Source organism: Piliocolobus tephrosceles, chromosome 6 (assembly GCF_002776525.5).
Source record: "Piliocolobus tephrosceles isolate RC106 chromosome 6, ASM277652v3, whole genome shotgun sequence".
NCBI classification, from domain to species: Eukaryota; Metazoa; Chordata; class Mammalia; order Primates; family Cercopithecidae; genus Piliocolobus; species Piliocolobus tephrosceles.
Genome location: NC_045439.1, coordinates 85,085,877 through 85,100,267, shown reverse-complemented (window position 1 = coordinate 85,100,267; position 14,391 = coordinate 85,085,877). Strand labels below are relative to the sequence as shown.

The 14,391-nt window shown below is 55.8% G+C and overlaps 2 protein-coding genes across 11 annotated transcripts in view; both read right to left on the bottom strand.

Moving 5' to 3' along the window:
• Positions 1–101: 101 nt before the first annotated feature.
• ULK3 (unc-51 like kinase 3) lies at positions 102–7,140 on the bottom strand. Of its 6 annotated transcripts, none has more exons than XM_023196625.2 (16): positions 6,836–7,138; positions 6,185–6,325; positions 5,980–6,100; positions 5,309–5,413; positions 4,440–4,583; positions 4,174–4,256; positions 3,500–3,655; positions 3,210–3,315; positions 2,959–2,999; positions 2,593–2,695; positions 2,389–2,453; positions 2,210–2,288; positions 2,096–2,136; positions 1,700–1,747; positions 1,355–1,421; positions 102–1,229 (listed from the first exon to the last, which is right to left on the bottom strand). In XM_023196625.2, exons 1-16 carry the CDS (start codon positions 7,007–7,009, stop codon positions 1,213–1,215), a joined length of 1,491 nt encoding a protein of 496 aa, XP_023052393.1. In that variant the 5' UTR covers positions 7,010–7,138; the 3' UTR covers positions 102–1,212. The 6 variants fall into 6 exon arrangements, 5 of the variants coding, with proteins under 5 accessions (XP_023052393.1, XP_023052394.1, XP_023052396.1 ...); XM_023196626.2 differs by having other exon boundaries at positions 6,908–7,136; XM_023196628.2 differs by having other exon boundaries at positions 5,980–6,023; positions 6,908–7,060.
• A 497-nt stretch (positions 7,141–7,637) lies between these two features.
• SCAMP2 (secretory carrier membrane protein 2) overlaps positions 7,638–14,391 on the bottom strand; it is a 32,468-nt gene continuing 25,714 nt past the window's right edge. For 3 of the 5 annotated variants that reach the window (XM_023196634.1, XM_023196629.1, XM_023196632.1), the window contains 3 exons: positions 13,212–13,313; positions 9,344–9,464; positions 7,638–9,088 (listed from right to left, as the gene is read on the bottom strand). In XM_023196634.1, coding sequence (XP_023052402.1) covers positions 8,954–9,088; positions 9,344–9,464; positions 13,212–13,313 — 358 coding nt within the window. In that variant the 3' untranslated portion in view covers positions 7,638–8,953. The remainder of the gene's footprint in view (positions 9,089–9,343; positions 9,465–13,211; positions 13,314–14,391) is intronic. The other 2 variants (XM_023196630.1, XM_023196633.1) reach the window with 2 other exon arrangements.

Sequence of the window (14,391 nt, the reverse complement as noted above, 5' to 3'; positions counted from 1 at the left end):
CCTGGGCTAGTGAGGGAGCAGTGGGCTGGACTGGGGGAAAGGGCATCCTCCCCCCCCTCCCCCTCCCGCCGTTGTTCTTAAGGCAAGAAGAGATGCCCAAGTAAAGAAAATAATTTAATAGAGAAACAGTGAATTATACTCTCCACACTCAGCCTCCTGCAGGGAGGACAGACAACTCTTGCCCAAGGAGATATTTAAGGGCAGAAGGGCTAGAAATCACCAACACCCGCTGATTATTTAAAAGAAACTCTCAAATACATTATTTTCCAGGTTAAATTCACTTTGTCCTCATAAGTACCCATGCTGTGGGCTGTGGAGGTATCAGCCCCATTGAAGAGATGGGGAGGCCCAGGCCCACAAAGGGGAAGGGGTTTGCCCAGGGCTCCACAGTGGCAGAGCAGGCCTAGAAGTGGGAAGCCTGGAGTGCATTGGGTCAGACCGTCTCCCTCTCCCAGGCTCAAACTCCAGCACAAGGCCCGCGCTGTGGCTAGTGTGGGGCCCAAAGAGGAACGGAGGTGGGAGAGATGAGGACCAAGGAACCTTCCTGAGTGCTCCCTAGGCCAGGGCAGGAACAAGAAATGGGTTTCTTAAATTTGCCCCACCCCGAAAGATACAACTTCCATGCTTGAAGGATTAATTTGAAGTACCGAGATGGTGGGCAGGTGTGAGTTCCCAGAAAGACTGGTGGGTTCTGGGGGGCTGAGTGCATACTGTGGGGTGGGTGGTCCCTGAGGGGTGCTGGAGTGCCCCATTCCAGTGCAAGGAGGAGCTGAGTTGGAATAAGGGGTCCCGGGAAGGGCAGGCCAGGGGCACAGCTGCCTGCTGGCAGGGCGTGGGCAAGCACAGAAGTGCCCTGCAGGGGCCCCTTGCCCTCTTCTCAGAGCAAAAAAATGATAGACGGCTGCATGCTCCAAAACTGACAGGCACAGGACCCAGTAACCACCGAATAACACACAAAGGTCTCATGAAAGAAGTGCTGTTCTCCCAGAGCCCTGCCCTCCCCTCCAGCACACAGCACAGCCATCAAACTGTCTGTGGGGTGCAGAGGAACCTGAGGGAGTCTGGGCACTCTGGAATGTGGGGGTCTCAGCACTGTCTACCCAAGAAGCCTGCTCGCCAGGGCTGCAGTGGGCCCCTTCATTCTTGGCGTCAGCCTGGGTTAGTATCCCTCTGCTCCAGATGGCTCGCGTCTGTCCAGTCATTCTTCTGGGGTCACTGTAGGGTACAAGCTATGGGGCGGGAGGGAGGCAATGGGGGAGGGTCAGTCTCAGGTCTTTGGTAAGGGAGGCAGAACCCAGGGCCCCCAGCCCTCACCCCTCTTTGGATGGAGGATCGACCCCAGGGCAAGACTCACAGCTACGAACAGATTCCGACAGTCCCTCTTTGTCCAGGGTATCAGCTTCCCAGCGAGATTCCCTCATCTGTGGGATGTGAAGGCAGCACAAGGGATGAGAGGCAGCCAGGAGGCAGACACATGAGCCACAGCGCACAGTGCTGAGCGAGAGAGAGTGAAGGACAGGGACACGAGCCACAGTGCACAGCGCTGAGCGAGAGAGAGTGAAGGGCAGATACAGGGACAGGGAGGCCTGCAGAGGAGGCGGGAGAGTAGACATACACCAGCAGGGTAGGGATGACAGCCACAAGCAGAGAGCAATAGAACCCACAGACCCTAGCCCCAGCGTGGCCCCCATGTGCCCACCTTGACCTGCTCCTTCAGGTATTCAGCTCGGGCCATGAGGTTCTGAACCTGCCAAGGAAAGATACGCCCTTGGGTGTAGGGGAGAGTGGCGGGGGGTGGGGTTTCAAAGGGAACGCCTCCTCAACCCTGATGCTTTCCAGAACCCTCTGCCCCGTCAGAACAACTTGCCTCCTGAGTCCCTTATCTGCTCCTTCCTCCAGGAAGCCTTCCCAGACTGTTTGCTGCTGGGTTCCCAGATCCTCCATTGCCCTGAGTACCCCAGCCCTACGGTTTTGACTTTCAGACCTGGAACACCCTGAGAGTGGGACATTCCAGAGGGAACCCAGAGATCCCCACAGGTAAGAGCAAAGAAAGGGGAAGAGGAAGCCTCCCAACCCTCTCAAGCTCAGTGGGCACCTCAGTGTGAAGCAGCTCCCGCCTCCGGCCCGGGGGCTCCGCTGTAAAGAGAGGGCGTGTGGTGAGGGCAGGGCAGCCAGGGGCCCTCTGGGGGGCAGAAATGGGGGCCCTCACCTGCCAGCAGCAGCAGCAGCTCCCCCAGACTATGCTGGTACAGGTCCAGGGCATCCTGCTCCCCACCAGCGGCCTCCTCCTGCAGCCACAAGGACGTCAGGCTGCTTAGGGTCATGGCCTGGATATCTCCCTGCCCCGCCCCATCCTGTCCCACCTAGACCCTTCTCACTGGCACAAACCTTGGCCATGGCAGCTGAAGCCACTTCCAGGGCAGCTAGGAGGCGTGGCTTGTCCCGGGCCATCTCTGGGATGAGTGGAAAGGCTCAGGGTGGGGGAAGCAACCTGCCTGTTCCCTGCAGGATGCCTCTCCCCACCCGCCTCCCCCTCAGGCTGTGGGGAGGTTTGCTGGGGCCCCTGGGGTCAGCCAGGAACAGGAAGTCTACCTCTGAGCAGATCTCGGGCAGAGGTCCCCTGCCTCAGCAGGGCCTGATTGGAGGAGGAGACGATGGCCTTGAGCTCCTCGGCCCTGGCCACGTACTGCCCCACCTGTAGCAGGGAAAGGGCCTGAGGAGGTGCTGTCTCACCCGCTGCCCTTGCCAGAACCCACATCCAAGTTCTCCCTCTGCATTGTTAGTGACTGCCTCAAGCTATAAACATGTCAGGGGGCAAATGAGGCTGGCCTGACCCATTCCGAGCTCTGTGTTGCAGGAGAGGAAGTTCTAATTCTAAGACAGCCATTCCCCAGGGGCCCTGAGATCTCAGGGCCTTACCCCCTGCCCCCCCACTTCCTCATGGGGACTCTCACCCACCTTCGCCTTAATTGCCTCCTTCCGCTGGGCATCCGTCTCATCTGCAGAAAGTGAGGTCATATGAGGAGTCTGGGAGAACCCCTGCCCCACACCGAACCCTCTGGAATCTCTCCAAACACAATATTCCAGGTTTATGCTCTGCTTTATTGTCTACAACATTCTGGATAGAGAACTGGAATCCACCTATTGCAGCCACAGACGACTCCCATCCCTGCTGCACCCAGGGGCTTCAGGCATGGCCTGGGACTCACAGTGCAGGGCAGGTACGAAGAAGTCCAGAGCCTTGCAGTAGAGCGATAAGGCAGCTGCTGCATCCCCCTCCTGGTCTTTCTTCACAGCCTGCACCACCAGAGTGGTCTGGGGGATGGGCAGATCGGGGTCAGGTCCACCTCCCTACCCTCCCACGCTCCCCAAGATGGGAGATCAGCTCCCCTGAGCCCACCCTCTGTCTCTGTTGGGCGAGTCACCTATTCACCACCAAAGGGGCCAACAAGACCTTCAGCCCACCCTCAGCCCACCCCAGCCCCACCCGCCTGCTCACTGCTCGATCCAGACTCTCCCTACTGGGCATGTGCTCCAGGTCCACCCAGGGGTGCGCAAAGAAGTCCTGGAAGGAGATGCGACGGCTGGGGTCCCGCTCCAGGAGCCGCTGCAGTAGGTCCCGGCAGTCTCGTGAGAGCAGGGGCCGTAGGGGGAGCTGTAGGGAAGGGAATGGCAGGGACAGATCACACTGGGCTCCAGCCCCTCAACCCCTAGCCCAGGGGTCGGCGAGGAACCCAAGGTATGTGTTGGACAGGTGGGGAACCTAAGACCGAGGAGGAGCAGGTGGGTCAAGATGATGGAGCCAGTGAGGAGCCAGGCCTCCATCCCTGGGCTCCTGGCGCACCCTCGCTGGAGCCCTGAGCTGAGCTAGAATTGTGTTTCTGGGTCCTTATTTCCCTCCCTGGACTATGTTCCTGGGAAGGCTGGGTCTGGCTCTGCTTTGGCTTTCTCCCCACAAGGGCCTGCAAAATAGGCACTGTGCTGCCTGCTGTGGGCTGACCTAAGTCCCTGGGACAGCCTGGCACCTCAACTTCCAATCTAGAGCATGCCCCTCCACTACAAAGGCAGCCTGGAGCCCACACTCCAGTCTCTGCAGGTGAGAGCGAGGTGTAAACCCTCAGGGCCCTGACTCCCTCTGTCCCCCCGTGGTCGCTAAGGCCCTGCTAGACCCACCTCGATGACCCGGTTGCTACGGATCTTCTCTTCCAGCTCCAAGAACGACCTGGAGGCAAAGGGGGGCTGCCCGAAGAGGGCTTCTGTGGAAGGGAGGCAGAGCGGAGGCTGGGAGGGAATAGGTCAAGCCTGGCCTGAAGCCCCTCAGCAGGGGTCCTGGGCCAGCAGTCAGTTTTCATGAGAACCCTTCAGGAGCGGCCCAGAGAGGCCTTGCCTGAGGAAACAGTGTAGGCCTCAGGGTGAGAAGCAGGGAAAAGAGGTCTCACCATACAGGATGACCCCGACGGACCAGAGGTCTACGCGGGCGTCATACTGCCGCTGGCACACCATCTCGGGGGCCATGTAGAGTGGGGAGCCACGGAGCACGTGCTTCTCATCCCACGGGGACATGTGCTGTGCGAAACCAAAGTCTGCAGGCAAGAGGTGAGGCAGCAGGGTTTGAATTCCAGCTGCTTCCACTCCTGGCTTGTAAAGCCTCACCCCAGGCTCCTCTCCACCCTCCAGACCCGATCAACCCTATTTCCAAGCCTCTGCTCATCATTAGCCTGGAACACCCTCTCGTATCTGCCTCTGGGGTGTAAAACCTACCCATCCCGCACAGCTCCCTTGGGCACCTTTTCCTAGGAAGCCCACCTGATCACACTAGCTACATGGATAAGCCCCCACCCTCTCATTGTCCCCCAGGCTTAGGTTTTCCACAGTCTCTGGCCTCCAGTGTCAATTCTTGTCCAAATCTTATCAAGGGTCACCACCTCCTACTCCCCCACCACACACTCTCCTATGTGGCCACAGATGGAGTCACAGACTTGAGCCCCAATTCTGATGACAGACCAAGTCCTGTCCCTGACCACGGAGTGATCCCTGACGCTGGTCACACACTGACCCCCAAACCTGGACACACAGTGAGTCCCAACTCTGGCCACAGACTAAGCCCTAACTCCACCCATTATGCTGCTGGACTTGAGCATGGGTAGCCTGAGAAAGGTTCTGCCTTTTGATGACAGGGTCCAACCCCAGACTTTGCAGCCTGCTACTCTTTGAGGACTCTATAGAGAGCTAGGGCTGCTGAGTGAGCCCAGGGAGAGGGAGGCCTCTGCACTCTCCAAACCTCATCCCTGCTGTTTCAGACACAGACCTGCCAGTTTTAGGTGGGGCTTCTCCAAGGAGCTCAGCAGAATGTTCTGTGGCTTCAGATCCAGATGAGAGATACTGCGTTCATGCAGGAACTGCAGGGCGCTAGCTGAGGAGTGGGACCCACAAAGAGACAGTTCAGAGCCCATTCCCACCTGCCTCTTGCCTGCCCGGCTCACATCTGCCTCCTCAAGCCTACACAACCCCAGTTCCTGCCTGGTTAGTCTGATGCTTTCCATATAAGCACCAAGATCCCACCACTTCTAGGAGTTTGCCACCCCACCCGAGTGCCCACCCTCCTCCCCTCTGCCCCTTCACAAGTCTCCCCGCCTCTCAGAAGCCTCTCTGGATGCCCCAGTCCTTGAGAATCTTGCTCTTTTCCTTGGCAAAGCACTTGAGTCCTACCTACAGGACTCTGGAATGTTCTACAAGGTCCTTATGTTATGTTCTATGTATGGAAGCCTCAACACCCCACAGAGGGGGATTACTCCCTCATCTGTCCCACAGCATCCCTGAGCAAGGGTTGAGTGCATGAGATAAACAGGACCCTAAAATTTCAGACTGTGCAGGAGGCAGCTGCAATGTGTGCCAAGGCTCTAAGCCTGGGGTAGGGGTGGGGTGGTGGGGGGCAGAGAACAAGGGACGGAGTGTCAGGCTGGGGTCACAGTCCTTTACCTAACTGCTGCATGAAGACACGCGCCACCTTCTCAGGCAGAATCCTGCGGGTACGGATGAAGCGAGACAGGTCACCCCCTGCGCAGAACTCCATGATGAGGTAGATATTGTCACTGTCCCACTGTGTTTAGAGGTAGAGAGGCAGCCTGAAGAGAGTGCCCCTTCTCCAGCTCCCTTTTGGCAGCGGCCCCGCCCAAGTTCGCACCTGAAAGTCTTTCAGCTGCACAATGTGGGGGTGTCGAATGCCCTTGAGGATCTCAATCTCCGTCAGGAGGTTCTCCACCGATGCCTTGTTCAGACTTTTCTTGGCTACACACTTTATGGCTACCACCTCACGAGTGTCCTTCTGCGGGACAGGAGATTTGCGGGCTCTGCCTTGAGGAGGCCAGGACCCTTGCCTGACTGGAAAGGCTCTGTCTGGTTCCCTCTGTCCCCCGACTCCGCCCCCTCCCCGGGTCTACCTACTGCACACCAGCAACGGGCTTCCCAGCTTTCCCTTGTGAGGTCAGTGAGGAATGTTGATTCTGGAGTCCTGGCTTCCCGACCCTGCCTCAGCCTGGTCTTCTCCAACCCTCAGCTAGATGATCCATTTCTTTGCATTCTGGAGTGCTCCCAGCAGAGGCATGTCACTCAGGGTTCCAGAACCGCCCACTCTGCCTCCTAACTGGCTCCAGTCCCAGACTCCTCCCAGCCCACTAGGTAACCTGTTTTGAGCCTGTTCAGCCACTGACCCTGCAGGTGGGTGCAGGTGCGCCCTTTAAGACCTAAGCGTGGCGGTCGGCTCCAACCTCCGCCGAGGGTCTGGCTGGGGCGAAGCCGGCCTCCCGCCCCTAACTGTTCCCACACTGTCGCTAACCTCTCGGAGTCTCCCTGGCCGGCACCAGCCGGGGTAGCTCGGGCGGGCACAGGGCCACCGGCCGGCACCCACCTTGGCGTAGGCCTTGTACACCGTGGCGTACTTGCCGCTGCCCAGGCGCTCGGTGAGGATGAAGCCGTCCAGGCGCGGGGGGCCCCAACCGGGCCCCGCCATCCCGGCCGCCCGCGCCCGCGCAGGCGCTTCCTCGCTGCGGGCGGCGGTTCCGGCGGGTTGGTGGACGGGCGGAGCACGGGGCTGCTCCACGCTGCCCCCTACGCCGCCCGCCGGAAATGCAGCGCGCTTCGGAGACGCGGCTCCGCCCTGCTCCCGGCGCCCCTCCCCCGTCCCCACACCTCGCCGGGTCATGCGCCCCGCCACTTCCTGCAGGGCCCACGTGGGGACACAGAGGCCCCCGCGAGCCTAGAAGTGAGCGGAGGACTGCCCGCGCGGTCTTCAGGGACTCCCAGCGGGCGCAGAGGCGTCTAGAGATCGCCCACGTGAGGACGCGGGCTCCAGAGGAGCGGACGTGTGTGGGGGTGACGGCGTCCGGGAGGCCTCCAGGGCCCCTCCCCAGGACCCGCAGCTCTGAAAGCAGAGGTACTGGAATGAGAAGGCGTCTTTGGAAGAGGCCGCGTTGGCTTCCCGGACCTCCCAGCTGTTTTTCACTTTTCTGAGGAAGGGCCTTGAGGACCTATTTATTGCATCTTAACTGTGCCGGCTCTCCAATCTTAGCAGCCTCGCCCAGCCCCTAATCCTGTAGGCTGCCCCGCCCTCCCAAGTCCACCAGACATGTGGACCAGTGTTGTCTGAAAATGTCTTTTTATTTTTATTTAAGCACAAAATTGAGACGTAACATATACATTTGTACATAGAGGGGAAAAAATACCAGAAAAGAGTTTATAAAACCCCAACCGCTGCCAGTATCATTCAGTGGCTCGGGGCCTGCGGCTGCCTGGGGCCGAGCGGGAGGCTAGTTTTGTGGGAAGGCCCCCCAGTCCACACACCCGCTCGGCAGCCTCGGGGAACAGGGTGCTGGTTTTAAAGGTGGACTCCTTTGTCCATCACAGTGACAACCCCCGGGGTGTGAGCCAGACTCTCCCAAGAGATGGCTCATCAGTTCCTGCTGAAGGATGCGGTTCTGGACTGGCTGGCCCTGCCCTTCGTGAAAGTCTGGATGCTGCTGATGGGGAGCGTGGGTGGGCCAGGTGGCATCTGAGGCAGAGGCAAAGGCAGCTGTCCCTCAGGGGAGGGGAAGTCACAGCAAACAGGGCCAAACCAACCACACCAGCACAGGCAGACCCCGCCCTCCTGGAAGACGCTGGGCAGGACAGCTTGGGGTCAGTGTCCTTGGTCCCTTCCCGTCCCCAAACCCCAGCCAACCGCATTGCACATTCAGAGTCTGAAGAGAGTAAGGCTCAGCAAGGGAGGGCTCCAGAGGGCTCAAAGTACAGTCCCCTGCAGGAGGGTGCAGGGGGCTAAAGGGCTATGAATCCGTTTATGAGGGAGGTGAGGCAGGGAAGAGCCGAAGGCAGCCAGCCTTCTCTGGATCCATTTATGAGGCAGGCAAGAGCTTGAGGCAACCAGCCTTCTCTGGAAGCCTGGAGACCACTGGAGTGACCTGGGGAACAGATCTGTCCACCAGAGCCTGTGAGAGGCTTATCCCCAGCCGGGGCAGGAAGGGCTGGGCTGTGTCTGAGAAGCCAAGTTCAGGCCAGGCCTGCAGGGTGGGGGAGTCAAGGCCCAGGACCCTGGCAGAAAACTCCAGCTGGGGTGGGCCCAGGTCAGCCTGTGATCCCAACTGTGTGGGGGTGTCTGTGTGTGCACAGGACGAAGAGAACTTCAGTCCCACTGCTTCCAGAGACAAAAGAATCCTACCAAACCATCACTAGAGAAGGAAAGAAAGCTTTGTTTTTTTTTTTTGCACATAGAGGGGGAAAAAAAAGTCCCTGTCCCTCCCCTTCCAGGGAGAGCTGGTCGCTGAGGGAGGAGGAAGAGCCACAGCAAGACCCCTGCCAGGTCTGTGCTGGGCACAACCACCACCACATAAGGCACCCATGGAAAGTGCAGCTCAGAAGGCAGGCGAGAGAAAGGCTGAGGGGGAGAGAAGAGAGAGGAGGACTAATTCCCCTGGAAGGCTCCTTGGGCAGCAGATGAAGCAGCTCTGTGGAAGGTTCTGCTGCTGAAGATGCCCTGGGAAAACTCCTCCTGGGCCTGCTGGAAGCTGGCCCCTGTCCGGCGGTAGAGGGAGTGTACCTGGCAAAGAGGGGTGGGGTGAGAGGAGCCTGCTCTTTGGGTCCACCAGGAACCCAGCCATCCAGGACATACTCCCAAAGGGGTCACCAGAAGCCCGGCACTGCCTGACCCCCCACCCAGATCCCTGGAGAAAGGTGCTGGACCTTTGGGAGCCTAGGAGACCCAACTGCAGTGGTGAAGAACATCTCATGGCAAGGGCAGGAAACAGTTGCCTGCTTCCTCCCATTTGCTGTCAGCCCTGCCCACACCACTCACCCGCTGCAGGAGGAAGACTGAGAGCACGGCGCAGAGGGTGAAGAAGCCAGCCACCACCATCATGATGACTGATACGGCCAGGGACCCTTTCTTCAGTGTAGACAGGGCTGCAATCCAACCGCTGTAAGGGAAGAAGAGGTGAAAGGAAGCAAAGTGGTAGTGGGGCCCAAGAGTCAGCATAAGGGGCTCTTCTCCAACTGGCCACTGTGTCCTGACCATCACCTTGGCATCTCCCCACAGCACAGGGAGCCCTATGAGCCAGAAGCCCTTGGCCTGTGAGGCCAGACCTCCATGAAGGCTGACGGGCCCACACTGCCCCACTCACAAGGGGAATCTTCTGGTTATGTGAGGTCTGAAAGGGAGGATGTGGTTGCTGCCTTCACAGAGTCAGAAGTAGCACTAGGCTGGGTGCTGCGGCTCTTGCCTGTAATCCCAGCACTTTGGGAGGCTGAGGCAGGAGGATCACTTGAGCCCAGTAGTTCAAGACCAACCTGGGCAACAGAGGGAGGCCCTGTCTCCACAAAAAATTTAAAAAGGCCAGGTTCGTGCCTGTAATCCCAGCACTTTGGGAGGCCGAGGCAGGCGGATCACTTGAGGTCAGGAGACCAGCCTGGCCAACACGGTGAAACCCTGTCTCTACTAAAAATACAAAAATTAGCTGCGAGTGGTTGCACACGCCTGCAATCCCAGCTACTCGGGAGGCCGAGGCAGGAGGATCACTTGAACCTGGAAGGTGCAGGTTGCAGTGAGCCAAGATCATGCCATTGCACTCCAGCCTGGGTGACAGGGCGAGACTCCGACTCAAAAAAAAAAAAAAAAAAAATTAACTGGCTGTGGTCATACATACCTGTGGTCCCAGCTACTCGGGATGCTGAGGTGGGAGGATCACTTGAGCCTGTGAGGTTCAAGGCTGCAGTGCGCTGTGATCACGCCACTGCGCTCTAGCCTGGGCAACAGAGTGAGACCCTGTCTCAAAAAAAAAAAAAAAAGGGCCAGGCGCAGTGGCACACGCCTATAATCCCAGCACTTCGGGAGGCCAAGGCAGGCGGATCACGAGGTCAGGAGATTGAGACCATCCTGGCTGACACAGTGAAACCTCTACTAAAATACAAAAAATACAAAGTATTTTTAGTCTCTACTAAAAATACAAGAAATAAGCCAGGCGTGGTGGTGGCAGGCGTCTACATAGTCCCAGCTATTCAGGAAGCTGAGGCAGGAGAATGTTGTGAACACCTGGGAGGCGGTGCTTGCAGTGAGCAGAGATTGCGCCACTGCACTCCAGCGTGTGCAACAGAGACTCCATCTCAAAACATAATAATAATAAAATAAATAAATAAGGTAGCACTGGGCTGGGCCTTTTTCTGATGCTTTGCTGGTGGGGAGTATGGAAAGCGTGGCTGCTCACTCCTGAGGACCCACCTTCTTGGAAGGAGGATCACTGGCCAACTTGCTGTCACCTGTCTGAGCCCCATGTCCTCATCTGTAAAAGGGATATCCTCATATTTCTTGACATCAAAACTTACTACAAAGCTACAGTCACTAAAATAGTGTAGGACTGGCATAAAGATAGACATATAGATCAAGAGATCAATGGAATAGAACTGCGATTCCAGAAATAAACCCATACGCCTATGGTCAGTTAATTTTTCTTTTTTCTTTTCTTTTTCTTTTTTTTTTTTTTTTTTGAGATTGAGTCTTGCTCTGTAGCCCAGGCTGGAGAACAGTGGCATGATCTTGGCTCACTGCAACCTCTGTCTCCTGGGTTCAAGCAATTCTCCTGCCTCAGCCTCCCGAGTAGCTGGGATTATGGGCACCTGCCAATGCGCCCGGCTAATTTTTGTATTCTTTGTGGAGATGAGGTTTTGCCATGTTGGCCAGGCTGGTCTCAAACTCCTTCCTGACCTCAGGTAATCCACCTGTCTTGGCCTCCCAAAGTGCTGGGATTACAGGCATGAGCCACCGCGCCCGGCCGGTCAATTAATTTTTGACAAGGATGCCAAAACCATTCAAAGAGAAAGAATAGTCTCTTCAACAAATGGTACTGGAACAACGATATCTACATACAGAAAAATGAAGTTAAATACTTATTTCAACCATATACAAAAATTAATGTAGGCCAGGCATGGTGGTTCATGCCTGTAATCTCAGCATTTTGAGGGGCCAAGGCAGGAGGATAACTTCAGGCCAGAATTTGAGACCAGCTTGAGCAACATAGCAAGACCCTGTCTCTACAAAAAAATTTAAAAATTAGCCAGGCATGGTTGTGCATGCCTGTAGTCCTAGCTACTCAGGAGGCTGGGGCAGGAGGATCACTTGAACCCAGGAGGTCAAGGTGATAGTGAGCTATAATTTTGCCACTGCACTCCAGTCTGGGTGACACAGCAACACTTTTTTTTTTTTTTTTTTTTTTGAGATGATGTTTCACTCTTTTCGCCCAGGCTGCAGTACAGTGGCGCAATCTTGGCTCACTGCAACCTCCACCTCCCAGGTTCAAGCAATTCTCCTACCTCAGCCTCCAGAGCAGCTGGGATTTCAGGCTCCCACCAAAACACCCGGCTAATTTTTTTGTATTTTTTTTCTTTTTTTTTTTAGAGATGAGGGTTTGCCATATTGGCCAGGCTGGTCTCGAAATCCTGACCTCAAGTGATCCACCTGCCTCGGCCTCCCAAAGTGCTGGGATTACAGGCGCGAGCCACCACACCCGGCCAACTCAAGCCTTCTGATTCCCAGTCCAGGTGCAAACAGCTGTCATGAATCACAGTTTTTCTACCAGGGTCTTACTTAGGTAACGAGTAATGAAATTGGGTCACTGGTCAAAAGGCACCAGATTAACAACAGCAGGGCAAGAAGCATGACGGGTGGTGGGAGGGCAGCGTGCACTTGCTTGGAGGGTAAGGGGAGGCAGCCCTTCTCTCCCCACTGCTCTGGACTTGCCAGCTCTGCCGGAGGGAGGGGACCAAAATAGCACCGCCCTTCCAGGCTCAGGCTGTCAGCCAAGTGCCAGTCTGACCTTTCTGCAATGCTCCCTGTGCACTGGAGCAGAAAGGAAAACATAAGCCATCAGCTTTTCTTTTGAGATTAATTTTGAGCTGAGGACTGAGATATCCTGGAAACTCAAACCAGCTGTACGCTCAAAGAGGGCAGCCAGAAGCAGCCTGTCCAGGGGAGGTGAGGGACCTGTCTCCTTTAGTTACAAGGCATCTGAAAAAAGTTGCAGCTCAGTCTGCAAAGGCCTGGGCATCCATCAGCTTCCAGGAGGGTGTGGCAGGAAAAAAGGAAGAGGCTGCAATCCAGTGCAGGACACTGTCATGGTAGCCTAAAGAGTCAAGTCAAGTTCACCCACAACACCCTAGAAAGTGGAGAGCAGGGAAAGATAGTGTTTTTTTTTTTTTGGATACAGAATCTCATTCTGTCACCCAGGCTGGCGTCCAGTGGTGCAATCATGGCTTACTGCAGCCTCAACCTCCTGGGCTCAAGCGATCCTCCTGCTTCGGCCTCCCAAGTAGCTGGGACTATATAGGTGCATGCCACTGCACCAGGCTAATTTTTTTTTATTTTTGGTAGAGACAAGGTCTCCCTGTGTTTCCTAGGCTGGTCTCGAATTCCTGGGCTCGAGCAATCTGCCTGTCTTGGCCTCCCAAAGTACTAGGATTCCAGGCATGAGCCACTGCGCCCGACCGATAATGAGTGTCTTTTGATGCCTTTCTGGAAAGAAGGCCCAAAGCAGATCTGAGTTGGCCCACTCACCCACTCCCTGCCACAGGAAAAGCAGGGCACTGGCGGGGCTCTCTGGGAGCTAGAAAACAGGGCAAGAGAGGCTGAGTCCCCTATCCAAAACCTAATTCCCTCTGTGATGCCCAGGTCTCACCTGTCCCCCAGGCCAGGGATGCCAACCAACTGGATGATGTAGATCCCTATTTGACAAAAAAATACAAAGAAGAACACAAAGAAACTGAAAGAGTTGTCGGACCTGTGGAGAGAGAGGGAAATGAGAAGTCACAAGAGGGCTTGGGCCATGTTCCTCAGCATCCTTACTTGGTGTGACATCTCTTTTCACTAGGAGCCAGGAGGCAGCATGGGCAAGAGACAGAGCTCCAGGGGCCCAGCCACACCATCCACAGGGACACACACACACACATACCCCACCATAATCAAGAAGAGCTTGCCTTTCACTGCCTTCCAATTTAAGGGGTCAGTGCTTGACCCCTTCCTTAAAGAGCTGATAAAGTTGCTCCCCCAAAGGACAATATAAAGAGCCTAATGCTCCTGCAGTGAGCCAAGATCGTGCTACTGCACTCCAGCCTGGGCAACCGAGTAAGACACTGTCTCAGAAAAATAAGTAAATTAAAAAATAAAGAGCCTAACACTCCATCTTCTGGAGTACTTGTGTTTCATAACAGGCAAGAAAAACTAAGCCAAAGGCATAAATCTCTAATAATAAAACTGTATGAGGCCAAGAATTTGAGACCAGCCTAGCCAACATGGCAAAACCCTGTCTCTACTAAAAACACAAAAATTAGCTGGGCATGGTGGTGTGTGCCTGTAATCCCAGCTACTTGGAAGGCTGAGACAGGAGACTCACTTGAACCTGGGAGGTGAAGGTTGCAGTGAGCCGAGACTGCGCCATTGCACTCCAGCCTGGATGACAGGCACGGTGGTTCACACCTATAATCCCAGCACTTTGGGAGGCCAAGACAGGTGGATCACTTGAGGTCGTGAGTTGAAGACCAGCCTGGTCAACATGGTGAAACCCCATCGCTACTAAAAATGCAAAAATTAGCCAGGTGTGGTTGTGTGCACCTGTAAGCCCAGCTACTCCAGAGGCTGAGGCAGGAGAATCACTTGAACCCAGGAGGAGGAGGTTGCAGTGAGCCGAGATCTCATCGTTGCACTCCAGCCTGGAAGACAGAGTGAGACTCCCTCTCAAAACAAAAAAACAAAAACAATAGAACTTAAGGATGCGTGGTAACAAAGAACAATCAAAACAAAACAAAACAAAACCTGTACATCTGAGTGGAATAAAAAAATATTTGGGGAATAGGGGACAC

Excerpts from the sequence above, each read along its gene's own strand:
- ULK3 (XM_023196625.2), bottom strand. The coding sequence starts at position 7,009 with ATGGCGGGGCCCGGTTGGGGCCCCCCGCGCCTGGACGGCTTCATCCTC. Across the intron at positions 6,101-6,184 it reads TGCAGCTGAAAGACTTTCAG|TGGGACAGTGACAATATCTA; the intron begins GTGCGAACTTGG and ends CTCTAAACACAG. Across the intron at positions 4,257-4,439 it reads CGTCGGGGTCATCCTGTATG|AAGCCCTCTTCGGGCAGCCC; the intron begins GTGAGACCTCTT and ends TCCCTTCCACAG.